The following is a 27,998-nucleotide window of genomic DNA, read 5'->3' as shown; positions in this document are numbered from 1 at the left end:
ATAAATGAAGAATTTATATTTTAACCTACCAAAAAGAGCAACTGTAGAAGAATTGTATAGAGAATATAAACCCTAGGAGCAATCAGCCAAAAATCTCATCAAGGGCTCTAGATGACACCTTAACTGCAGGAACAAAGCTCGAGCAAGTGACAGCCATCATCTGAATCAGTGCTAAGATTAGACTATATATATGCCACAAGTAGATATTACAGTAGACTCAAATAGAATGTGTCAAGCAGTTAAGACATAGCAAGGTCTTCATTAAAACTGCAATGTAATCAAAGCAAGTTTACTGGAATTTCATCTGCAGTTGATAACCAATTAAATTCAGCATGTGGGGAGTGCATTGCATTGAAAATCTATCAGTACCCACAGAACTTGTTATTCCTTACACTGTGATGGTTATTTTTAATGTTAAAGGTGTCACGCTGTGTGACACACGACAGCTGTTATTTTACAGTTACTGTCGATTACCCTGCGATTGTGCAATCTGGCCACTGGGTTCTCACAAATCACTCAAAATGCTTTCTGAATTTTTTTTCCAGCTGCTCTGCTCAGCACTGCTCAATTTCTTGAAGGGGGCCTTTAGCAGGCATTAAGCCCTTCATTAACAGAGGCATAGTGTTCAACATCCGTTTAAGATGACCTGAATATCATTCAAGGCCAATACACCGTCCTTGAGGATATAGCCCCATGTAATTGGTCCTTTTTGCTCCCATTTTCTGTTGGTGCAATGAGGACCAATTTCTCCCGCTCAATGCCTTGATTTGATGCTCCAAAGTTGCTTTAACGTTACACAAAAATCGTGCAAGTGCCATCGGCTCCTAGGAGCACAAGTCTCATACAGCTGGCTGGAAGCCAAATGTAAAACTACCAACCAGGAAGATGGCAAAAAATAGGTCTTCCTACCTACTGGCTTTAATGGGTCTTGCATTTTTATATTAAAGATTGCAAACCAGCTACGCAAGGCCGCATATCTTTGAGAACTACCAGGGCTAGCGCATGTCTCATACAATGTAAAAGCAACTCGTGCCACACGGGCAAAAGAACGTTGTTGCAGCCTACTGAGCTTTCGGGAGACAAAAATCTTAACCTCAAAAGATTTAGGATTGATCATTTAAAGTGGATTGTTACCATTTGAATATGAACATACAAAATTTAAAAAAGTTAGCAATTGACTTTACATTCGATACGTTTAGAAATTCTGTTTTTAACATGGCATAATATGTTTTTGCCAGCTGACCAATAAAAGCCTGAGTGCAGCCCCAATATACCCAGTGGAATAGGTTCTTAGCAACATATTGGGATACTTTACAAATAATCGTAGAACCAACACAATGGCCCGGATTTTGGATTCAACGGTGAACGAACGGAGCCAGCCATTAATTACACTTGCACACAGACTTTCTATGTGCTTTTGCACTGGAACTTGCTGTTATTAGAAAGCCATTTTGGCACAGCGCCCCCTACTGGGGCTCTGGAACCTGTGTGAACAGGACAAGCAACTGTGTATCTCCTTAACCAATCAGATTGATGAATTGTTACTGAGCAGTGCAGAGTCCGAACCAGGAAGTATTTAATCCATATTTAATCCAATGCCAAATCATGTACAGAACGCAAAATAAAGAGGGAAAGAAAGATGGGGCCAGAGAGAGAGATTATTGAGACAGGAAGAAAAAGTGAAAAAAAAAAAAATTCTTAATTTTTTTAATTCTCCACCAACAATTTAAAACTGAAGGAGTGAGACTCTACACTTGTAAAAGTAAATTTTCAATTCCTGAGAGGTTGTTTGGCAATAATTAAGACTTATCACTAAGACTTGTTCCCTTTTAGCTGCGCGGCCGCACAGCGCTCTGCAGCTCCCGCGTAGCCAGCTCACTGGCTTTTAAATAAGAAAAACCGCGCATGCATGGTATTTTGAATGGACCATGCAGCCCCTTAAAGAGGCTGTGGACCCAAAAAAAATCAGAGCAAAAATTGCTTATCACACCGTTAAAAATTTACTTACACTGGAATGGACAAGCCCTAACTTTTCTGCAATGTTTAGTGGGTATCTATCACGTGGTTTCATATATTTAAACGGTGAATCTCTCGGCGAGATATCGGTGTAGCACAGCTTCTGGGGAAGTAGGACAACTGGGACAGCAACTTCCTGGTTTCCGTGTTTAACTGTGCTTGTGTGGTCGCCAGAAGTTGCTGTCCGATTTACACTTTAATAACGGTGTGCGCGGATAGCCTCATCGTTATTTCTACCACAGAATCTGGGCGAATGAGATACATTTTTGCACGACAGAAACAATTATAGCAAAGTGAATGAATTTTCCTGTAATGTATAGTCAAAAGTAACTTCATAATGCTGCACACTTACTTCACAAATTCAAGCCCTGCAACCTGTGGTTTGGGTTGTAATTTTAACCCCGGAATTGGATTACTGTCTTATAATTCAACAAGAAGTAGCCATTATCCTCCATGTGCTGTCAATGAATTGGCTAGTCTAAGAAAATGAAGTGTGCATGCCCGTCGGTGCTCGTGTAAAAGAAAAATGCCACAATGGGGCAGCACGTCTTTGCTCCATAAATGTGCCAAATGTGGTGAGACATAGGAAGAAATCCCTTTTTTTTTAAATGAACCACCATAAAGCCATTATTTGTTTTTAAAATTTACAATCACAAGCTCCCATGTTTAAAATGTCTGCCAAAAATGTCTGTCTCCTGTCAATCAAACCACTTTTTTTCTAAGCAACAATTTGAAGTTAGTTTCAGCTTTTTCAATTCAGCATTTTAGTAGACACCTTTTAAAAAAAAATACAGCAGAAAAGGTAACCTTAAAGTTAAATATTTACTCTTGATAACAATTACCTCAAATTTACTTTCTTTGAAGTAATTTAATTTAATCCAGAACCAACATGAGCAATCATGTGGGGTACAGAATAGCACAATGTATTAGAAGAACACACTTCTGGGGCTTCTGATCCAAATCTAGCCAAGACTGAGGGCATTAAGCACTTCTCTTTGACTGCTACAAGGCTCTGAAGTAAAATAAATTTTGGGTAGTCTCAAATCAATTACCATGGATCTAAGATCACAACACAAATCACCATTTGTTTGGCAATCACAGAGATACCAAAATTATGGCTGGTGGTGAAATAGGATTTATCACCCTAATACAAGAGAGGTTGCATTTCTGAGGGAGGGGGTGGGGTGGAGAAGAGAAGGGACAGCTAGAGTTAAAATACATTTTGGGGGCAGAGTGGAGGGAGTTTTACCCTGCATTTGGTTATTTCTTTTTCTTCTTGATGCAACTCCTGATTGAAGAAAGCTCGATTCACCAACAGTGACACACCTCATCTTGATGGCACGATATTTAAAAACATTTGTAATCCAATCTGGAACGGAGTCATGCAGACCACTGAGGTCACAAGTCCAATACTCGGTCTATGATGGAACGGTTGATTTTTGCCAGGGTGACAGCAAAGGCTTTATATTTGACATCAGTGCCCCAGACCAAGATGTGCAGTGAAAGAAATCTGTATCCCTATCCAGTGACTGTTGGGAAATGTCTGGACCTGAACCAATATCTCCAACAAGGCTCAATGACACTGACTGGCCTACTAGACAAGTTTCTTAGATCACCAGTTCTCTCACTTTGAAATCAAACATTTGCCCCCAACCCAACCCAACCCATTTCATAATTTAGTGACAGTGTTGGCCGTTAAATTTCTAGGAAACACATTAGGGTAGAAATGCTGAGCTGTTCCAAATGATTGTGAACATCACATTCAGCAATTTAGGGTGCTTGAAGCACAGCTGGATTCTTCCACCACAGAGAAGTTGTTGATCAGACTAAGCAGTCCATTTTCTCTTGAGAGCAAAGCTACCAATATGGCTGTGAGAAGTCACACAACACCAGGTTATAGGCCAACAGCTTTATTTGAAATCGCAAGCTTTTGGAGCGCTGCTCCTTCGTCAGGTGAAGTGAAGAGATGCATATAGGCACAGCATATATAGTCAGAGAACACTGCCAGATGATTACAGGTAATCTTTCTAACTGCCCTTTAGCCCACCTCCGAAAGCTTGTGATTTCAAATAAAGCTGTTGGACTATAACCTGGTGTTGTGTGACTTCTCACATTTGTCCATCCCAGTCCAACACCGGCATCTCCACAATATGGGCAGCTGATCTTATAATTATACAAACCTTGCATCTGTTTATATCAACAAAAAATGAAAGCATTTAAGTTCTAATCCCACAGGACATACTCCATCCTGAAATAATGTATTTTCTTTTAACATTTTCATATAGCACTATGGAAAAGGGACAAATCCCCATCATTGGTCAGCTCTGGCCATCTTCACCACATCCACCAGATGGCAGTGCCACCTCCCAGAAGAGTCTTGAACTGTCCTCCAAGTCGCTTGGAGTGCGGGGGGGGGGGGGGGGGGGGCAGCGCAGAGTGGAGGAGGATAGGGTTGTAAAAAAACTTAGATCTCATGAGTTCATATTTATTTCATAACTCCCAAGTTCACATAGCAAGACAAGCTTCCCCAAAGACTCCACATCAGCTTGCAAAAAGCAGATACACTTTTCCTATGCACAATCTTTGACAATGTTCCATCGATTTTGCATGAATGGGCAGCTTGGCAGCATTTATGTGAGTCAGTAGCGAGTTCACTTAAAAAAAGGTACTGATGCAGTACAGTTTGATTTTTAAATATTTTGCCAATTTCCTCTTATTTCAACTTGTGGTAAGTGTAACATGCTTGGAAGGAACAGGTGACTTTGGACCTATGGTTCCCAAAGCTCTCCACCACTGGGGTTTTCCTCACGTCATGTCTGAGTCTGGTGTAGACTAATTAATAAGAGATTGATTGCTATGATTAGGCAAGAACTCCATTGTTGTACCATGCGACTACCAGGATGGTAGAAGACAAACTAGATTGACCTTGCTCTTTTTTTGTCTAGCAATTCCTATGTCCTCATATTCCTAGGTGTTGGTTCCTTACAGCAAGATAGTCCCATGGTACCGCACCCAACCAACTATTTTTCATGGGAGCCTAGACAGCAAGTTTCAACTGGCTTGCTGGCTGTTGAGAGACATCATGGCCAAGTCCTATCCTGTTCTCATGCGACATTTTCACAAGTTTTTCAGCAGAGGTCACCGATTAGCAATCAGGACCGTGAATCCTGGCTAGTTTTCCGGTTCTCCAGCCCAGACCAATTGCAGCAATCCTACTGGCGACCTGGTTGAGACCAACTCAGAATCATTTTTTAAAAATGATTTAATTCTAATCCCCTTGTGCTGCATGACACATATCATGAAAATAGCATATTGCCTAGTTCAAGCATAAGATAGGGCAGTTTCATAAGGTCCCTGGAAATAAACCAATGAGCTTCAGACAGCTGACTGACAAATAAAATACCTTTCAGTCCGTGCCCACATGCAGCAAGACCTGGACGACATTCAGGCTTGGGCTGATAAGTGGCAGGTAACATTCGCGCCACAGAAATGGCAGGCAATGACCATCTCCAACAAGCGAGAGTCTAACCACCTCCCCATGATATTCAACTGCATTACTATCGCCAAATCCGCCACCATCAACATCTGGGGGGGGGGGGGGGGGGGGTCACCATTGACCAGAAACTTAACTGGACCAGCCACATAAATACTCTGGCAACAAGAGCGAGTCAGAGGCTAGGTATTCTGCGGCGAGTGTCTCACCTCCTGACTCCCCAAAGCCTTTCCACCATTTACAAGGCACAAGTCAGGAGTGTGATGGAATACTCTCCACTTGCCTGGATGAGTGCAGCTCCAACAACACTCAAGAAGCTCGACACCATCCAGGACAAAGCAGCCCGTTTGATTGGCACTCCATCCAACACCATAAGCATTCACTCCCTCCACCACTGGTGCACTGTGGCTGCAGTGTGTACCATCTACAAGATGCATTGCAGCAACTCGCCAAGGTCTCTGAAACCCGTGACCTTTTCCACCTAGAAGGACAAGGGCAGCAGACGCATGGGAACACAATCACCTGCAAGTTCCCCTTCAAGTTACTAATCATCCTGACTTGGAAATATATCAACGTTCCTTCATCGTCGCTGGGTCAAAATCCTGGAACTCCCTCCCTAACAGCATTGTGGGAGTACCTTCACCACACGGACTGCAGCAGTTCAAGAATGCGGCTCACCAACACCTTCTCAAGGGCAATTAGGAATGGGCAATAAATGCTGGCCTTGCCTACGACGCCCACATCCTGGAACAAATTTTAAAAAGTTTGTAGTAACTAAGGTGTTGACCCATCAACTCATATCACCAAAGTGAGTGGTATGGTACAGCTAATCCCCAGATTCAATGTCAAGTCTGTGCTAAGTTAGCTGATCTTCAATTGGATGGCAGTGGGGACAATACAATTGAGACTGTGTCCTGCTCCTGATCACCATCTAGTGACTCCTTCTGCAAAGTAATATGGCATATGGGCAATCATTAAGTGAGAACAGGATTGGACTCGACTTCTTCATTCCTCAATGTCCCCCATCTAATACCCAGCCAATGCTCACTGTTTCAGCTAACATATGAAGACAGGTCACTTAGTTGTGGTACTGGAGAATGACAACCGTGGAACTGTAACTCAGAACAAGCCTTCAGGAGAGATAAGTAGAAAATACAAAATTAGAAAAATACAATAACCAGCAGTCATGCCAGTGAGCATTCCAGGCAAACACAAGCATTCAACAATAGAGGACTCCCACACTCCAGGCTCACTGGCAACCATTATGGAGATCTGCAGCACTCTTGGCACACAAGCTTCCAACTATGAGTGTCAGCCTTGGCTCAGTGGTAGCACGCTCGCCTCTGACTCAGAAGGTGGGGAGTTCAATCCCCACTCAAGGACATGAGCATATAATCTTGGCTGACACTCCAATGTAGTACTGATGGAGTGTACTGTAGGAAGTGCCATCTTTCAGATGAGATATTAAACCAAGATCCTGTCTGTCCCCTCATGTAGACATAAAAGATCTCACGGCATTATTTGAAGACCAGTAGGGAAGTTCTCGCACTGCCCTGGCCAACATTTATCCCTCAACCAACAACACTAAAAAAAGCATTTAATTTGTCATTTATCTCATTGCTGTTTGTGGGAACTTGCTATGCACACATTAGCTGCTGTGTTTCCCTACATTAAAACTATGAAGTGCTTTGGGTTGCTAAGAGGTCATGGAAAGCGCTATATATATGCAAGTTTGTTCTTTATTTCCTTCTCTGCTGTATCCCGCAGGCATCCAACTATTGAGCTCGGCAACATTCCAGAGCTCTGCCTATTCTTATTTAATAGCCAGGTAAGCAATCAATATAACTGAAAACTGTATATATCTCATGAGAACATAGCACCCAGATACACTTTTAAAAAAAAGTTAAGAGCTGATTTTCTCTTATTGTATAGTGCCTTTGTTGAATAGGACTGGGGAACAAGGATAGTAGAATCTTTGGGATACCACAAATAGGGAGAGTAGGGAAAGAGAAACACCATACCCTTATCTTAGGATCAAAAAGCAAACATGAGTGAAATTGTGGAGCTACTTCAATCATGTCCTTAGGCAGACCTTAGAGGTTTATCCTCGACAGGTGCAAGCTAGATGATCTGGGTACAGCTTCCCTTTAACTATGGGAGTAAATATTCCCTGTCGGAATGGCTGGAGGGCCATTACTTGATAGATAGATTATGGTTTTGAAAACCAAGGCCTACGAGGCCACTGATGTGCTGTTAGAATAAACCTCACCTTTTATTTTCTACAGTTCAGAGCGCAGAAGGAAGAGAGCCTCTCTCTACAGAGTACAAAGAATCTTTTATTCTGGTACATTGAAAATGATGTGGAGCTTTAATACCCTTAATACAATCATAGTGAATGGTCCCACCGACCCTATACGCAGGATACCTACAACGGTATTGTTGCTCAAGTAAATGTTTATCCATTGAGCACATTCTTTGTGCCCTGTACTATATATTTTGTGCAATTCTGCAGAAAAGTCAAAAACTTACATTTTTTGCAGCACTTTGTCACATCCTCTGGAAGTCTCACAGTGCTTCATGTTCAATGAATTACTTTTGAAGCATAGGCAAACGCAGCTGCCAATTTGTGTACATCAAGAACACGTAAAAAAAATCAGAGAATCCCCTGCTCTTCTTCGAATAGCACCCCGTCTGCCAGTCCAGGTGGATCCTGATTTAACATCTCATCTAAAAGATGGCGCCACTGACAATGCAGCACTCCTTCAGCGCTGCACTGAAGTGTCAGCCAAGAATAAAGGTTCAAATCGCTAAGTAAATTCACAACCTGCTGACTCAGGTGACAGTGCTACCAACTCTGCCAAGCCAGCACTCAAAAATGCCTAGTTCAGAGTAGCCACGTTCATGAATTTTCAAAGCATATTTTTCACAGAAGATGAACCATATTCCGTTGACTTGAATGAAACCTCCAGAGTAATAATATAATTACTGGTGCATATTTATTTTAAAATCGGTCTTTTTAATGCATCTTATTAAAAATAGTAATTTTAATTTTCTGTTCTGGATGCATGCCAAACAGAAGGAGCAGCCACATTCCTTCGGATTTCTGTCTTCTACACAGGTAGAAACATTCCAGGAATGTCTTATCTAGCAGAATTCTTTCCAATCCGCCCTGCCAAAGCTGCTTCAAATTGCATTATCCACTTCACACAATATGAACGCAAAGGGAGAATATATCAGGGTCCAAAAGCCTTTTGCAGAATTAAAAATGAACTGGGATAAATTTTAAGTAATCTAAATGTTGGGGAGCTAATTATTTTGAAGTTATCTTCCTTCCTTTCCCTTGAATCTCCCCAACATTGCCGCTCTGCCCATTCTCTAATAGTGCTGCTTTACATCCATTACAAGCCATGCAGGAGCAATCCACCCTAACTGGTTATTCCAATTCATCTCCCTTCACGTGTGGAGAATATCTGGTTTCCACTCAAGCATCTCCTCCAAAGATATAGCTGAGATCAGGAACTCAACATGTTGGAAAAATGTTTGCAGACTTCCATTTTATTATTACTCTTCCATAATAATGTCACTCAGGGATTCTAAATTTGGAACAAACATTCTGATCTTTGCTGCAAGTTTCATGTACTGAAACATTATTTTCAACCCAGCCAATATGTCAGTAAATAAAACTTAAAAATAATTCCTCCCCCCCCGCCCCCCATGAACAATGAATCCACTGAGATGAGTGAAATTAATTTAATATAGAAAAATGAAAGCTGGTCTTTAGATTTCTCACTGACTGAGAAGATGCTACAGAGAATAGATAGCAGGAGTAACAGCAGGGGCAAGGGAGAAGTAGGCTGAAGGGCAAAACCTTCTGCTCCATGTTGAGATACATCAGAAACATACGGTCTGTCTAAAACTGGGGGGAAATTTGTAATTGCATTCAAGGGATCAGGTAAACCCTGAAGTTAAAGTAATTTTAATAAATATGTAGCTATATTAAAATAAATTAAAACCTTATTCTGAAGTGTTGCATACAAAAACACATGAAGGAGGAATACATTAGCCATTAATAGTACATTTAAACTGGTATTTACAGATACACGGGTAGACAGATCTTATTACGGTAGTTTTACAAAAGTTGTTTTCTCCTCAGGCCGAAAATTTTCCCTAAAATCTAGTCTTTTTAAATTGCGGGGTATTAATCTAAATGCTCACCACTGGGCAGGCAACCACAAAACATTGCTGTTATTTGGGCTTAGGGAGCTGTTTGGTACAATATTACAAAGAATTGCATAGAATTTACAGCACACAAACAGGCCATTCGGCCCAACTGATCTACACTGGTGTTTATGCTCCAAATGGGACTCCTCCCATCTTACTTCATCTAACCCTTATCAACATATCCATCTATTCCTTTCTCCCTCGTGTGTTTATCTAGCTTCCCCTGAAATGCATCTATGCAATTTGACTCAACTACTCAGTGGTAGCGAGTTCCACATTGCAACCACTCTCTGGGTAAAGAAGTTTCTCCTGAATTTCCTATTGGATTTATTAATGTCTATCTGATATTTATGGACCCTAGTTTTGGTCTCACTCACAAGTGGAAACATCTTCTCTACGTCTACCCTATCAAACCCTTTCATAATCTTAAAGATCTCCATCAGGTCACCCCTCAGCCTTCTCTTTCCTGGAGAAAAGAGCCAAAATCAATGGTTTGGAGCGAATGTGGGAATCACATTTACTCGTATAGCACCTCTACAATTTAAAGGTCAATCGAACTGATTCATGCCAGTTGATGTTCCATCTGAAATTCTGCAGAAAATGGACAGCAGAGCTTTAAACATCTACGGCACATAGTGTTGCATCCTTCAGAAAACAGCCAATCCAAAACTTAGACAACAGACTGGACCAGACATTTTGCGTGAAAATGTTATTGGTAGGAAAAGAACCACGTGATTTCATCCTTCTACTGCTGTAATAATTTATGCATCTGATTGGCTGTCAAAACCCCAGTTACATCACAATGGAATTTTCCTATCAGTCTAATACAGTGCCCACTTATACCATCACGCCAGCACATCCAATTAGTTCAACAGCAATAAAAAGGTCAGTCTTGATGGTTTAACAGGGCGGGGGAAAGTATAACAGCTTTTGCTGAGGATAAGGGGAAGGCGAAGTTGCAGCAATACAGAAAGCTGTATATATAAATATCATGAGAAACCAGCAGCCAGATGCACTTCAAAAAAAAGTTAAAGGCTGATTTTCTCTTTTATATAGTGCCTTTGTTGAAGAAAGCATCATAAATTGTATTCATGTCATTACCAATGTAGCCACCTTTGCAACACACCAAAACATACTTAGCACCAATTAAATTCATACAAGGAAAGATAATCCAGCCAATCAAATGTATTCATACATAAACTGTCTGCAATCTATTGTGGACTCTGACCAACCCATTTACTCTCCAGAAAAAGGATCTGCAAAATGGCCTCAACAAAGGTAAGTTGTGCAAAACTGGAGAATGTGTGTCATATGACACCAGTACAAATGTGGGGAGGTGTGATCGGCAGAGAGGGGGTAGGGGGTAGAGAAAGCCAACTCCAACAGTACCCTCCTCCTGACGAAATGCTTAGAACATGGCCTTGTCATAACCAACACCTTGTTCCGTCAGACAGACAAGTACAAGGCTTCATGGCAACACCCTCGCTCCAAGTACTGGCATCTGCTGGACTACGTCATCGTCCGAGCGAGGGACCGCAAGGTCACCCGCGCCATGACAGGAGCTGACGACTGCTGGACAGACCACCGCCTAATCTGCTCTGTCATCTCCATCAATGTAGCCCTAAAACAGCGGCGGCAACAGAAACAATGCCGCAGGAAAATCAATGTTGGAGCACTCAAAGACCCTGCTAAGAAAGCCCTATTCAGCCGGCGCCCCTCAACCAACCTGACGACTCCCAGTGATTCAGAGACACAGAATGCCCACAGCGCCTGGTCTGCACTCAAGGCCTCCATAATCAGCACCTGTGAAGAGACGCTCGGTCACTCGACCAGGAAACACCAAGACTGGTTCGATGAGAACGACCAGGAGATCCAGGGGCTAATAAGCAACAAGCGCAAGGCATTCCTGATCTGGAAACAGCAACAGAACTCGAGAGCAAGAAACCAGCTCTACAGATGCCTGAAGGCCGAGGTCCAACAAAAAACTCGCGACCTAAAGAACAGATGGTGGGTGGAGAAAGCGCAGGAGAACCAGCAGCTAGCCGACAACCATGACGTGCGTGGATTCTTTAGCGCAGTCAAGACCACCTACGGCCCAAACACCCAAGGTCCTACCCCACTGTGGGCCAAGAACGGAGAGGTACTCATCAGGGACAGAGAGGCAGTCAGTGCCCGCTGGAAGGAGCACTTCAAAGATCTCCTTAACCAAGACTCTGTCTTCGACGCGAGTGTCCTCAACTCCATCCCGCAGCATGCTACCCACCACCACCTCAGCACAACCCCAGCCCAGCATGAGGTTGAAAAGGCCATCCGACAACTGGAGAACGACAAGGCCTCAGGAGCAGATAGAATCCCTGCCGAGGCACTAAAACATGGCAGAGAAGCACTATTGGCGTGAATACATTAACTCATTTCTCTTATTTGGAAGGAGGAGCGCATGCCAGGGGATCTCAGAGACGCCGTAATCATGACCATCTTCAAGAAAGATGAAAAGTCCGATTGCAGTAATTACAGAGAAGTCTCCCTGCTGTTTGTCACAGGGAAAGTCATCGCAAGAATCCTCCTAAATCGCCTTCTCCCAGTGGCTGAAGAGCTCCTCCCAGAGTCGCAATGCGGATTCCGCCCACTAAGGGGCACAATGGACATGATCTTCACCGCGCGTCAACTACAAGAGAAATGCAGGGAACAGCACCAACCGCTGTACATGGCCTTCTTTGACCTCACAAAGGCCTTCGACACCGTCAACCATGAGGGATTATGGAGTGTCCTCCTCAAATTTGGCTGCCCTCAAAAGTTTGTCACCATCCTCCGCCTGCTTCATGACGACATGCAAGCCGTGATCCTGACCAACAGATCCACCACAGACCCAATTCATATACGGACCGGGGTCAAGCAAGGCTGTGTCATCGCACTAATGCTCTTCTCGATCTTCCTGGCTGCAATGCTCCATCTCACCCTCCGTAAGCTCCCAGCTGGAGTGGAGCTAATCTACAGAACACACGGGAAACTGTTCAACCTCCGTCGCCTCCAGTCCAGAACCAAGGTTGTCCCATCATCTGTCATCGAATTACAATACGTGGACGACGCTTGCGTCTGCGCATACTCTGAGGCTGAACTCCAAACCATCGTCAACACCTTCACTGAAGCGTACGAGAGCATGGGCCTTTCACTAAACATCTGTAAGACAAAGATCCTCTACCAACCTGCCCCCGCCACACAGTACTGCTCCCTGATTATCAAAATCTACGACGAGGCCTTGGACAACGTGGACCACTTTCCATACCTCGGGAGCCTACTGTCAACAAGGGCAGATGTCGATGACGAAGTTCAACACCGCCTTCAGTGTGCCAGTGCAGCCTTCAGTCGCCTGAGGAAGAGAGTGCTTGAAGACCAGGACCTCAAACCCAGCACCAAGCTCATGGTCTACAGAGCAGTAGTGATACCCGCCTTCCTGTATGCTTCAGCAACATGGACCATGTACAGCAGGCACCTCAAAGCACTGGAAAGGTACCACCAACACTGCCTCCGCAAGATCCTGCAAATCCATTGGCAGGATAGGCGCACCGACATCAGTGTTCTCGCTCAGGCCATCATACCCAGCATCGAAGCTTTGACCATGCTCGACCAGCTCCGATGGACGGGTCACATCGTCCGCATGCCCGATACGAGACTCCCAAAACAAGAGCTTTACTCGGAGCTCCGACATGGCAAGAGAGCCCCAAGTGGACAGAGGAAACACTTCAAGGACACCCTCAAAGCCGCCTTGAAAAAGTGCAACATCCCTACCGACACCTGGGAATCCCTGGCCCAAGACTGCACAAAGTGGAGGAGAAGCATCCAGGAAGGCGCCGAACACCTCGAGCCTCTTCACCGGGAGCAAGCGGAAGCCAAGCGCAAGGAGTGCATGTCAACCCAAGCACCCCACCCACCCGCCCCTTGAACCACCATCTGCCCCACCTGTGACAGAGACTGTAGGTCCCACATTGAACTCATCAGTCACTTGAGAACTCATTTTTAGTGTGGAAGCAAGTCATCCTCGGTTCCGAGGGACTGCTTAAGAAGAAGAGGAGCATAAATGTGGGTTTGTCGTAGAACAAATGAGCACTTATAGATCATTTTTAGAAATAGTCAAATGACATATGGAACGTGATGGCTCCTTATCTTCTGAAATTTAGAAATGCTATGGCAAGGAAGGCAACTGGTCAAGACTAGATACAAATTCTGGTTCTGAAAAGTCTGGGAGTGGGGGGTGGGGTGTGGGCAGTGGAGCAAGATCATAGCAGGTGATTACTGTAGGGCTCAAGAACACCTTCTCCTCCTGGCTCCACAAGGATATCAGCAAAAATCTGAAACTTACACTTCCAGAGGCCTTCTTCTGGCCTTGATCCAGTCCCGCACTGGGTTGACCTGTCAGGAAACTGACTGCTGGGTCATGAGGATGTCATCAGGACCCGATATGCTAAAAGGGATCCTGCCAGCTTTGGAAGGGTGTCCTTGCCACCTGCGATGCAAATCCCAGCAGGTCAGCTCCTAGCGGCTCCAGGGGAGGGAAGGGACCTGGGGGATTTGAACTTCCCACTCAGCTGCTTTCTGCTGGGTAGCTATGGCTAAAATCACCCCAAAGTGTCTGATGAAGGTAGGATACACTTGAAGAATTTTATTATTTTTTAAGTTACAGGCATCAGATTTGTGCTTCATACGTCACTCCATCTTTCTCTCATTCCTCCCCAATACATCTAGTTGAAATCAGGATTAACCAAAATGATATCAAAAAAGCAGTTTTTACCTTGGTAGGGATTCGTGCTGCCAAAAGAAAAACTCGGCATGATGTCAGCACCTATGGAGTTAAAAAGGAGATAATATTAGATCATGGGTATTTTAGAATATTCTGCATACATTGTGCTTCTCCTGTTATAGATTAGAATAGTGGCTCTTTCTTGGATTTTAATACAGATCAATGAAAATTACAACCAAGGGAGCATTCACACTGCAGCATTACTGCAAAACAGTTATGCTTTACACCAGTGCTGCAGTTACTGTGTAAACATAGCCTGAATCCAGAGTCAGGGCACAACCTGTTACTGAAGTGAAGCAGAGTAAGACTCCCGGGAGGAAAGAATATCACTCTCCTTCACTTTGGAGATCCAGATCAGGCGTAACACCCGATTTACACTGCACGAGTTTAGTGTCAGAGAAAAGCCAGAACCACTCCACGGCAAGACAGAACTTGTGGTGTAAATGTAACATAAAGGTGTGGAAGTGCTAAACAGCAGTAGATAAAACAATGAAGTAGAAAAAGATCTACCATTAACAAAGGTGTAATCATTAACAGCTCATCAGTAATCAGCTTCAACAAAAGTGCAGATATTCCAAATGTTGTTGTGGATGACCCAATTTGAATAGGTTGTCTACACAGGATTGCCAACTCTCGCAATGCCTTCGCGAGACCTGTGATTTCGGAGTGAAATAAAGCATCAGTCGCGATGGAACGCCTAAATCTTGGGATTTTTTGTGTGTGTGTGTGTGTGTGTGTGTGTGTGTGTGTGTGTGTGTGTGGTGGCGGGGAGAGAATACAACATGCACGAGAAAAAAATATACGCTGATTTGAACAGTTTTCTACCCAGATACAAAAGCTCAAAGCCGAATCTGTTACAGACGACTCCGAGCGCTGCACAAACCCTTTAGCAACGTTAAAGAATAAATAAATAAATAATCAGATAAATCTACGCCACAGCTCCAGGATGCACCTTGCCTCTCGGGTCCATTAATGCAGCTTCATCAGTGCCTGCTCACCTTTGTCAAATCACACGGATTAAAGAGATTTTTTTTTTTTTTTTTTTTAAAGTCAGTTCGAAGGCTTGTACGAAAATTAAACAAAACAAAACAACCATTCCCGAAATGGATGATTTTATTCAGCTTGGATATTATGCTAAATCACCAAGTCACCTGTTACAAGCTAACCGTTTGGTGAAGGACCTGAGCGGAACTTTCAAAACATTTTTTGAAAAGTGAACGCGCGACCGGTCGCAAGGCATGTATTAGCGTTCGAGTGGCACAGTCCGTGTGTTCCATTGGAATCGGAAGGAATGGTCTCTTGGTTCAAATTGGAATATGAAGGTTCCAAGTAAGGGTGATGTTTGTACTGCTGGCTTGTACAGGGATGTGAAGGTGATAAAGGTGGCGGCAGCACCCAGCATTAAGGAATTCGCTATCTTCAAACCCATCAGTTGTGGGGTGTTCGGTAAAGTGTATCTGGCTTGGAAGAAACACAATAAGAAGCTGTATGCCATCAAGGCAAGTACTGGACTCAATAGCCAGCTGAAGGGGAAAGTGCAATAGCTAAAGACTTAGTGCTAAATATAATCAATACTAAACAAGATATGTTATGAGGCACAATGACTGTGTTTAAATGTGTTCAAAGGTTATAATTTTTTCTATGACTCTTAGTCATGCCTGGGCATGCTTCCTGGGATTAGGGCAGAAATTGGTTTGGATGGGCTCATATTTTACTTAGACCCATATATTACCAAGTGCCTGGCTTTTACTCCCCAGTTTTACGTAGGATTACATAGGATATACAGCACAGAAACAGGCCATTCGGCCCAACCAGTCCATGCCGGCATTTATGCTCCACTCGAGCCTCCTCCTGTCTTTCCTCATCTAAATCTATAAGCATAACCCTCTATTCCCTTCTCCCTCATATGCTTATCTAGCTGCCCCCTTAAATGCATCTATACTATTCGCTTCAACCACTCCCTGTGGTAGCGAGTTCCACATTCTCACCACTCTTTGGGTAAAGAAGTTCCTTCTGAATTCCCTATTGGATTTCTCGGTGACTATCTTATATTGATGGCCTCTAGTTATGCTCTTCTCCACAAGTGGAAACACTCTCTCAGTATCCACTCTATCAAACCCTTTCATAATTTTAAAGACCTCTATTAAGTCACCCCTCAGCCTTCTCTTTTCAAGAGAAAAGAGACCCAGTCTGTCCACCCTTTCCCGACAGGGTATACCCTCCCATTTCTGGTATTATCCTTGTAAATCTTTTTTGCACTCTCCAGTGCCTCTATATCCTTTTTATAATATGGCAACCAGAACTGTACGCAGTACTCCAAGTGTGGTATCACCAAGGTTTGCTACAAGTTTAGCATAACTTCACTACTTTTCCATTCTATCCCTCTAGAAATAAACCCTAGTGCTTGGTTTACTGTTTTTATGGCCTTATTAATCTGCGTCACTACTTTCAGTGATTTGTCTATTTGTAGTCTGAGATCCCTTTGCTCCTCTACCCCATTTAGATTCTTATTTTCCAAGTAATATGCGACCTCCTTATTTTTCTTACCAAAATGCAATAACTCACATTTATTGGTGTTGAAATTCGTTTGCGAATTATATGCCCATTCTGCAAGTTTATTAAGGTCGTCTTGTAATTTGTTGCTTTCCTCCTCAGTATTAACTATCCCCTCCCTCAATTTGGTGTCATTCGCAAATTTAGAAATTGTGTTTCTGATTCCAAAGTCTAAATCGTTAATATAAATTGTGAATAACATTGGTCCCTACAGTGATCCTTGTAGGACCCCACTTTCCATCTTCTGCCACTCTGAATAGCTACCCTGTACCCCTACTCTCTGTTTTCTGCCTTGAAGCCAGCTAGCTATCCATTCTGCTACATGTCCCGACTCTGCATTCTCTGACCTTATTCGTTAGTCTATTATGGGGTACCTTATCGAAAGCCTTTTGGAAATCTAGATAAATTACATCTACTGCATTACCTTTATCTACTCTCTTTGTTACCTCTTCAAAGAATTCAATGAGGTTGGTCAAGCAAGACTTTCCCCTTTTGAAATCCATGCTGACTATTCATTATTATATTTTAGGTTTCTAGATGTTCTATTTTTTCCTATCACCGATGTTAAGCTAACTGGTCTATATATAGTTCCCTGAACATGTTCTAGCTCCCTTCTTAAATATAGGTATAATAACATTAGCTATCCGCCAGTCTTCTGGCACTACACCTTTTTCTAATGAATTATTAAATACGTGCAATAGTGCCTCTGCTATCTCTTTCCTAGATTCTTTTAAAATGCGCGGATGTAATCTGTCCGGGCCAGGGGTTTTATTTGTGTTTGATTATTTTATTTAATATTTCCCCTCTTTATTTTAAATGTGGAAATATCATTTCTAATCTCAGCTTCCGATGTCATATCCACCTTATCTGTCTCCCTGGCAAATACTGAAGCAAAGTAATTATTTAATATTTCTGCCATGTTGCTATTTCTGCCTATGAGTTTATCCTGAGCATCCCTGAGTGGCCCTATTCCCATCCTGACTTTCCTTTTTTAATTGATGGGCCTGTAGAATATTTTACTATTTTGTTTTATGTTCCTTGATAATTTTTCTGTTGGATAATCAGATATAGACTGTACGGTTTGACTTTGACATTAAAAAATAAACATTGTGACATGTGATGCATTAACTCTTTATCCTTGTTCGTTTCAATGGCCTTTTCCGACCAGTGATTTCGCTGAGGAAGAGCGCATGCACTTCCTGTCCAGGAGATAAAGGTCGCGGAATGTGCTTCCTGTCGGGGAGCAAAGGTCAGCAGTAAACTCCTCTTGACTGGATCTCCATTTCTGGAGTACTGTTGGCTGTGAGCTGGTTTAGATCCCTCCCAATCAGATTGGTGCTGTACTAATATTAACAAAAGCTTGCCATTTATAGAACGCTTTTAACGTAGTAAAATGCCCCAAGGTGCTTCACAGGACCGTATTTAACACTGAGCCACATAAGGGGATAGTAGAAAAGCAAAAAGTGAATGCTGGAAATCTGAAATAAAAAACAGAAAGTGCTTAAAATACTCAGCAGGTCAGGCAACATCTGTGGAGAGAGAAACAGAGTTAACGTTTCAGATCGATGGCCTTTCATGAGAAGTTCTGAAAAGTTAACTGTTTCTCTCGCCACAGATGCTGCCTGACCTGCTGAGTACTTCCAGCATTTTCTGTTTTTATTTAAGGGGATATTACGGCAGCTTGGTCAAAGAGGTGGGTTTTAAGGAGCATCTTAAAAGAGAAAAGAGAGGTAGAGAGGCGGAGGGGTTTAGGGAGGGAATTCCAGAGCATAGGGCCTCGGCAGCTGAAGGCACGGCCGCCAATGGTGGTGCAATTAAAATCTGGGGGCCAGAATTGAAGGAGCGCAGATCTCTTGGAGGGTTGTAGGGCTGGAGGAGGTTACAGAGATAGGGAGGGGCGAGGCCATGGAGGGATTTGAAAACAAGGATAAGAATTTTAAAATCGAGGCGTTGCTTAACCAGGAACCAATGTAGGTCAGCGAGCACAGGGGTAATGAGTAAATGAGACTTGGTGAGAGTTAAGATATGGACCGCAGAGTTTTGGATGAACTTAAGTATATGGAGGGTGGAAGATGGGAGGCCGGCCAGGAGTGCGTTGGAATATCAAGTCTAGTGGTAACAAAGGCATGGATGAGAGCTTCAGCAGCACAGGAGCTGAGAAAGGGGCAGAGTCGGGCAATGTTATGGAGATGGAAATAGGCAGTCTTAGTGATGGCGCAGATGTGTGGTCGGAAGCTCCTCTCGGGGTTAAATGCGACATCAAGGTTACCCAATGATACTCAAGATATGACCAAGAAACCCATTCCTCGGCATCCGCCAATGCTGCTCTTAAGCCAGCTTCCAGGAAGGAGTTAACTGTGAGTGAGCCAAAGAGATTCAGCTGTTTTCCTCACACTAGAAAAAATATTTGGCAGAGGCTCAGAACCTCTCATTTTCCCTCCCCCCCCGAGCATCATCTCAAACCAATCATGGGTGAAACAGGCCTCCTACCAGTCTTCATGGCACAGTGCCACCCTTTCCAAACTTTATTTACAGCAGTGAAAGGCAGGTGCCTCCAGAAACCACTTGGAATTTGAAGGCTTATGCAGCGGCTTTAGAAAATGAACAGCTTTGAAATCTTAAATGCTTCCCCACACATTTAAAATTATTTTTGGCCCGATGAGGAGTTTCACACAATATTACTATAATTTTTAGCTGCTGAAAGTACATTGCCTGAACATGTGCTCACTATTGAAAACTGAGTAACTTTGCAAAACTTGATATCTAATTCAGAAATGAGCAAAGGAATCCAAAACCTTAAACTGGATACAACTCAGGTTAGGGAGTTCGCAATTGTAAAAGTGAGGCTGTAAAATGGCAACCCTTCTTAGGGGTGAAGGAAGTTCCAACTGTACAGTCACTGAGGGTCAACTTAATTGGCACAGCTAGTTAACTAAATTAGAGGATTACACTAAATGTATGCTTACAATACTGAAAGTGAGTGAGATTCTTCCAGGAAGTAGTTTCTTATTTATTCCACTGCTTAGTTTTATTTTGGTGTTTTGGGGGGAGGGGTGCTGGTCTTATTGTGTGTACAGAGTATTGACTAATGTGTTTGTTTTTACTACATCAATTAATACATAAGCCAGTGAGCATTCCTTCCCTGTTAGTCACATTTTTCTGTATACATTTATTCCTGGTTCTCAATGATTCCTTCGAGTACCCCCTTCTAGATTCAATTATTTTTCCTGTTTGGAAAAGCTTGAAGCATACCCTCTCATAAAGACTGCCTAAACTATACTGTAACCGTCAATTCACAGTAAAAAAAAAAGAAACTGCCTTCACAACTACTATTTAAAAATAATGCACCACATTCAATGGTCCGTAAATCTGCCACCTTCACTCAATGTTTACTTCATAATTATGACACAGTTTAAGACGAAGGGCCTTCTTCGTCCAAACGAAAAAAAATTGAGAGGCAAGAACTGGATATTTATCAGGTGATAGAGCTGTAACACAATTCAGATATCAAACTAGGAGATGAACCAGGAGCTGAATTTGACAGTAGAGGATTGAGGAGTGAATTCATGCAGGACATTCCAACACATCATTTCCTCAATTTGCATATTAAAGGTTAATAGATACAGAAGTCATTGAGTAAAGCCAAGTTTCTTCTTCATTAAACCCCCAACAGTAGGTTTTTTCCACCTACCCATTAAAAGAAGCTAGATTTACATTTAAATTTTGAAGTGATTGAGTGCATTCAAGATACATATACAAGACAATTTTAAAGAGATATATATTGGGGCAGAAATTCGGATCGGGGGCTTGCCGCGTGTGCAAGCCCCCGATCTGCACTTACCCGACGCGCCTGCCGTTCACCTCCAGGGACGCCTGGAATTCCTTTTTGAAAGAGAAGAATCCCGGGCAGCGTCTGACGTCACGCCGCCCAGGAGTGCAGCCAGCGCGAAGCCTGGAGCGCGCTGTGCAACTGAGACACGCCCCTTGGTCTCAGTTTAATAGGACACGCCCCCAATGTTTCTCACAAGCTGCAAAGCATTTTTACATGCAGAGCAGCATTTCAAATAGGTTTTTGGTATTTTTATGAAGCTTTTGGTAACTTTTATAAACTTTTAAAAACGTTTACATTATTTTGAAGAATCTGAAGTAGTTTTAAATAGAATTAAAGCAATTTAAAGACTTTTAAAAGCCCTGAAAGAATTTTTTTCATTCCATTTATTTATTTAGCAACGTCGTCGTCATACGTGTCTTCACACTGTTCCCTTTGGGGAACTGTATGAAGTGGTGGAAGGATTTATGGCCGTGATTAACGCTCCTTCCGTGACCGTAACCATCTTTGAACCAGCCATTAGGGTGGTTAGTCCTATGGCGGGAGGGTTTTACGGGCTCCCACAAGCTATACGAGGAGGGGGGGCCACCCACACCCACGGACGCAAATATCCCACTGGATGTCAACCCAGAATTTAGAGCCGGAGCTCCGACTCCACTTGCAGGGACTGTCTGGAGCGGGGTTCGAAACCCTACCCCGTCTGGCCCAGTGGCGGGGATCCTACCGCTACGCCAAAGGCCCACTCCGATTAGCAACGTGAAATGGCTGGAATGAGCACAATTCACGGCATTAAAAGAACTCACAATTGAACTGATGATGACCTCAGCAATCTCCTCAACGAGGTGGAGGCGCAGCGCCTGCTCATCATTGGTAATGAGAAGTCCAAGGCGCCGCAAAAAGGACAGATGATAGCTTGGTCTTTCAAGTGGCAGCATAGGGCTCCAGTCACGGGGAGGGAAAAGGCGCAGGAAACGTATGGGTGTCACCTTTTGCACGGAGTGGGCCTTTGGCGTAGCAGTAAGCATCCCCGCCGCTGGGCCAGAAGGAGTAGGGTTTCGAACCCCGCTCCAGACAGTCCCAGCAACTGGAGTCGGAGCTCCAACTTTAAATTCTGGGTGGACATCCAGCGGGATACTTGCGTCCGCGGGTGTGGGTGGCCCCCCCCCCCCTCAGATGGGTTGTGGGAGCCCATAAAACCCTCACGCCATAGGACTAACCACCCTAATGGCTGGTATGAAGATGGTTATGGTCACAGAAGGAGCGTTAACGTGGCCAGAAATCCTTCCACCACTTCATACAGTTCCCGAAAGGGAACAGTGTGAGGATACGTACGACGATGACCTCTTGCGCAATGCACCTCCTTGGACCCTCAGTCGCAGATGCGAGGGGGAAAATCGTGCAATTGTTAAATTTTTCATTTTATTGACATGTAAAATGTTGGCCCAGTAATTCCGTTCCAAACGCGTGAGTACGGTCGGGGTACTCACGCGTCTGGCCGGAGGAAATGCCGGTTTTCAGCATGCACAGCGCATGCGGGGAAAACCAGCATTTCCTGTCCTCTGAACGAAGGGGTACAGAGGCAGAACGCGTGCGACTGCACAGGCAGCGCGTGCGCAGTAAAATTCACCGGTTTCATTCATGCTTTCAGTGAGGTTAAGTCCTTACAACTTACACATGAAAAAAGCATGGGTACAGTTGCTCCAGAGGCTGCGGAGGAAGATATATTTTATCGTGGAGCTTCTGAAAGGCAATATTTTTGTTTGGGAAAGGGAGGAAAGTTATTTTAAGAAATGCTGAGGTAAGTTTTAAATTTATTTTTGTTTTTTAAAACGGGTTTTCAGTACTGTAGGTAGAAGGAGCAATTGTGGCTATGTGAATTGAATTTGCTGTGTTTATTAAATGTGAAAATGACTCCAACATTTTTAAGAAAGAAACTTTTCATCAGTAATATATTCTTTTAAGTAATTATGTATGTATGTCCGTATATATTCCTTTGCGTATATGTATGTATGTATATATTCCTTTACTTATGTGTATGAATGTATGTATTTAATTATGACTTTCAGAGAAAGTAACTTATTGGAAAATCATAATTAAATACATACATTCATACACATAAGTAAAGGAATATATACATACATACATATACGTAAAGGAATATATACGGACATACATACATAATTACTTAAAAGAATATATTACTGATGAAAAGTTTCTTTCTTAAAAATGTTGGAAATGTTACATTACTCATTTTAGAACAGTCATTTTCACATTTAATAAACACAGCAAATTCAATTCACACAGCCACAATTGCTCCTTCTACCTACAGTACTGAAAACCCGTTTAAAAAAAAAAATTAAACTTTAAAACTTACCTCAGCATTTCTTAAAATAACTTTCCTCCCTTTCCCAAACAAAAATATTGCCTTTCAGAAGCTCCACGATAAAATACATCTTCCTCCGCAGCCTCTGGAGCAACTTTACACATGCTTTTTTCATGTGTAAGTTGTAAGGACTTAACCTCACTGAATCCATGAATGAAACCGGCGAATTTTACTGTGCACGCGCTGCCTGTGCAGTCGCACGCGCTGTGCCTCTGAACCCCTTCGTTCAGAGGACAGGAAATGCCGGTTTTCCCCGCATGCGCTGTGCATGCTGAAAACCGGCATTACCTCCGGCCAGACGCGTGAGTACCCCGACCGTACTCACGCGTTTGGAACGGAATTACTGGGCCAAAAAGTATTATAATTAATCTTTAAAAGGTTGTATTTAACTAGCATATTAAGATTAATCAAATTATAAAAGGTATTAAAAGTTATGTTAAGCTATGGGGAAGGAAAGCATTAAAGTAGGTAAGAAAATGAGTTCTGATGTTACTACTTGTAACTAGCACAACAGCTGGGAGTGTAGAAAGAGAACGGAATTAAGAACTACAATACTCTGTATTGCTGCTGGAAACAATAATCAAAGTTTTAGAAACAATAATCAAGGAAAAAATTAACAGGCACTTGGAGAGGTTTAGGCTAATTAAGGAGAGTGAACACAGGTTTGTAAAAGGCAGATCGTGTTTGACTAATCTAATTGAATGTTTTGATGAAGTAACAGGGAGGATCGATGAAGGGAATGCAATGGGTGTTGTCTACATGGATTTTCGGAAGGCATTTGACAAAGTACCACATAGAAGGCTTTAACAAAATCTGGCTGGCTGGCTGTGACCAGCATTTATTGCCCATCCCTAATTGCCGTTGAGATGGTGATGGTGAGCCGCCTTCTTGAACCGCTGCAGTCCGTGTGGTGAAGGTACTCCCCACAATGCTGTTAGGGAGGTCGGTCCAGAATTTTGACCCAGGAACAGCGATATATTTTCAAGTCAGGATGGTGTATGACTTGGAGGGGAACTTGCAGGTGCTGGTGTTCCCATGCGCCTGCTGCTCTTGTCCTTTTAGGCAGTAGAAGTCGCGGGTTTGGAAGGTGCTGTCAAGGAAGCCTAACCGAATTTCTGCAGTGTATCTTGTAGATGGTGCACACTGCAGCCACGGTGCGCTGGTGGTTTTTGCGCGAGTTGGATAGACAGAAGTTAAAGCTAGTAAAAGGCCAAATTTAAGACCAATATCAGGACATTCACCTTAACTCAAAGAGCAATCAACACATGAAATGGACTGCTGGATAAGTTTGTTGCAGCAAAAACCCTAGAATCATTTAAGAAACAATTATATTCTGCAACGGGGGCACTTCGGTCATTTTGGATGCATGAATTATGATAGGCTGAAAGGCCTTCATCGGTAATCATCTTGTAATATTGAATTACAGTAATACAAGCACCTTGTCAGATCATTTAAGACTTGTATCTCCATGATTTTCTTTCTCCAAAAGTATGTACATATGTGATTCAAGGCATTTACCACTTCCACTTAACTGAATTCAAATGAATCAACTGTATAGAAAATCAATAGCAGTACTTTATTCATGGCAGTTTGCTTAACCACTGGTCACGAGCTAACCACTGATCTATGGGACACTCCCTCTGGCCAGTTGTTAAGCCTAATCAATGGCTTCTGCAGAGCAGTAAAACAGTCTTGGATATAAAAATCTGCTCAACTAGAAATGTATTTACAAAACTAAAATGCAAACTTGTTCAGTGAGAGGTCCCGAGTGGAGGCCAAGCGCATCCCCATGAGGGGGGTAGTGACGGGTAGGAAGAGAACTGGGTAATAAGCCATTCCAGATAGCTCCAGCACACAATCAAGTAACTGGCACAAAAGTATCAGGTCCCATGCCCAACCCCTAGAAAAAGCGCAACAGAGCAAGAAAATAACAAAGCCAGAATTTAACTGATTTAAAAAAAGAGAAACTACAAATGCAGGAAGCCTGAAATAAAATATAAAATGTCAGAAATTAACATAGTGTCGATCAGCATCTTGAAAACTTAAGTTTAATTTTTATGCAGGAGACCTTCCTGAAAACCTGATCGCAGTGTTGAGAGACCCCTGAACATGGGCAATTGGAGGATACTCGCATTTGAGAGCCGGGGACATGGACAGTTTTGTGGTCAGAGATTCATTCGATGGAAGGTCATAAAAAAAAAAAATCGAGGAGACTTGGACATATTATAGATGAGAGTAACGCACTTGATTTTGCAAAACCACTACAGTTTTCATCCTCCTTTTATGCAGTGGTATAAAAGAAAAAGGGGTGCATGAATTTAAAGAGGGTCACATAGATCACAAAGTACAAAAATAAACAACAACTTGTATTTATATAGCACCTTTAACACAGTAAAACATCCCAAGGCGCTCCACAGGAATGTTGTGCAACAAAAATTTGACACTGAGCCACGTAAGAAATTAGGGCAGGTGAGCGGTAGGTTTTAAGGAGCGTCTTAAAGGAGGAAAAAGAGGTAGAGAGGCGGAGAGATTTAGGGAGGGAGTTCCAGAGCTTAGGGCCTAGGCAGCTGAAGGCACGGCCACCGATGGTTGAGCGATTATAATCAGGGATGCTCAAGAGGGCAGAATTTGAGGAGCGCAGATATCTCGTGCGGGGGGTGGGGGGGTGGGGGAGGGGGGCTGAAGGAGATTACATGGATAGGGAGGGGTGAGGCCATGGAGGGATTTGAAAACAAGGATGAGAATTTTGAAATCGAGGCGTTGCTTAACTGGGAACCAATGTAGGTCAGCAAACACGGGGGTGATGGGTGAACGGGACTTGGTGCAAGTTAGGACACGGACAGCTGAGTTTTGGATGACCTCAAGTTTACGTAGGGTAGAATGTGGGAGGCCAGCCAGGAGCGTGTTGGACTAGTCAAGTCTAGAGGTAACAAAGGCATGGATGAGGGTTTCAGCAGCAGATGAGCTGAGGCAGGGGCGGAGATGGACAATGTTAAAGAGGTGGAAATAGGCGGTCATAATTATGCCACAGATATGTGACCAGAAGCTCATTTCAGGGTCAAATATGACACCAAGGTTGCGAATAGTTTGGTTCAGCCTCAGGCAGATGTTAGGGAGAGGGATGGAGTCAGTGGCTAGGGAACGGAGTTTGTGGCGGGGACCGAAAACAATGGCTTCGGTCTTCCCAATATTTAATTGGAGAAAATTTCTGCTCATCCAGTACTAGATGTCGGACAAGCAGTACATCAATTTAGAGACTGTGGAAGGGTCGAGAGAAGTGGTGGTGAGGTAGAGCTGGGTGTCGTCAGCGTACATGTGGAAATGACGCCGTGTTTTCAGATGATGTCGCCAAGGGGCGGCATGTAGATGAGAAATAAGAGGGAGGCCAAGGATAGATCCTTGGGGGACACCAGAGGTAACGATGTGGGAGTGGGAAGAGAAGCAATTGCAGGTGATTTTCTGGCTACGATTAAATAGAATGGAACCAGGCAAGTGCAGTCCCACCCTGCTGGACAACAGTGGAGAGGCGTTGGAGGAGGATGGAGTGGTTAACCGTGTCAAAGGCTGCAGACAGGTCGAGAAGGACGAGGAGGGATAGTTTACTTTTGTCACAGCCACAAAGGGTGTCATTTGTGACTTTGCTGAGAGCCGTTTCAGTACTGTGGCAAGGGCGGAAACCAGATTGGAGGGACTCAAACATGGAGTTCCAGGAAAGATGGGCACAGATGTGTAAGCATCAACACGTTCAAAGACTTGAGAGGAAAGGGAGGTTGGAGATGGGTCAGTAGTTTGCAAGGACGGAGGAGTCAAGGGTTTTTTTTTGAGAGGGGTGATGACGGCAGATTTGAAGGAGAGGGGGACAGTACCCGAGGAGAGCGAACCATTAAAAATGTCAGCTAATGTGGGAGCCAGAAAAGGAAGTTGGGTGATCAGCAGTTTAGTAGGGATAGGGTTGAGGGAGCAGGAAATGGGTCTCATGGTCAAGAGGAGCATGGAGTGGTCATGAGGAGAGATCAGAGAGAAACTGGAGAAAGATGAGAGTTCAGGGCTAGGGCAGAGGGGAACCTTAGAGGAAGATTGGCCCGGTGGGCTAGGGGAAGAAAAGGAAGTGGCAGAGACAGCTGAACGGATGGTCTTAATTTTAGAGACAAAGAAGTCCATGAACTCCTTGCACTTGTTGTTAGAGGGAAGTGTGGAGGAGACAGGGGAGAGGGGTTTAAGGCGGCGGTTTTAAGAAAATAGGAAAATGATTCAAGTTATAACAACACAGAGAATAGAGCGGCAAAAGCGTATCCTTCGCATTTGCACCCAGATTCACACGGAATTTTGGGTGTAAGTGAGGTATGCTCCTATCTACAATACGTCCAAGTCTCCTCAATTTTTAATGTCCATCCATCAAACCTTCCATCGAATTAATCTCTGCCCACAAAACTGGTCATGTCCCCAGCTCTTAAATGCAAGTATCCTCCAATTGCCCATGCTCAGGGGTCTCTCAACATTGCGATCAGATTTTCAGGCACAGTAGGAAACTTTTCTGGTAATTTTTCTGGTCTTATAATAGCAATTTTTTCTGAATGTTTTATCCTTACTGAGATCTGCTCCGTATTATCGGTTTATGTTAATGCACTTTATGGGAAAGGAAGGAGAGAAGGAAGGAGGGAAAAAAAGCAAAGAGAAAGAAAAAAAGACAGATTTGTATTTCTATAGC

At 43.3% G+C, this 27,998-nt stretch overlaps 1 protein-coding gene across 1 annotated transcript in view; it reads right to left on the bottom strand.

Moving 5' to 3' along the window:
- Positions 1-27,998, bottom strand: part of LOC147117677 (F-actin-uncapping protein LRRC16A-like) — a 494,673-nt gene that overhangs the window by 359,336 nt on the left and 107,339 nt on the right. Inside the window, exon 3 of the mRNA XM_085989391.1 lies at positions 14,517-14,567. Within this exon, the coding sequence (XP_085845517.1) occupies positions 14,517-14,567 (51 nt within the window). The remainder of the gene's footprint in view (positions 1-14,516; positions 14,568-27,998) is intronic.

This window comes from Somniosus microcephalus, chromosome 5 (assembly GCF_052327205.1).
Source record: "Somniosus microcephalus isolate GS21.2 chromosome 5, FLI_Smic_1.0, whole genome shotgun sequence".
NCBI classification, from domain to species: Eukaryota; Metazoa; Chordata; class Chondrichthyes; order Squaliformes; family Somniosidae; genus Somniosus; species Somniosus microcephalus.
The sequence above is the reverse complement of the archived record's forward strand: the minus strand, read 5'-3'. Positions and strand labels throughout refer to the sequence as shown.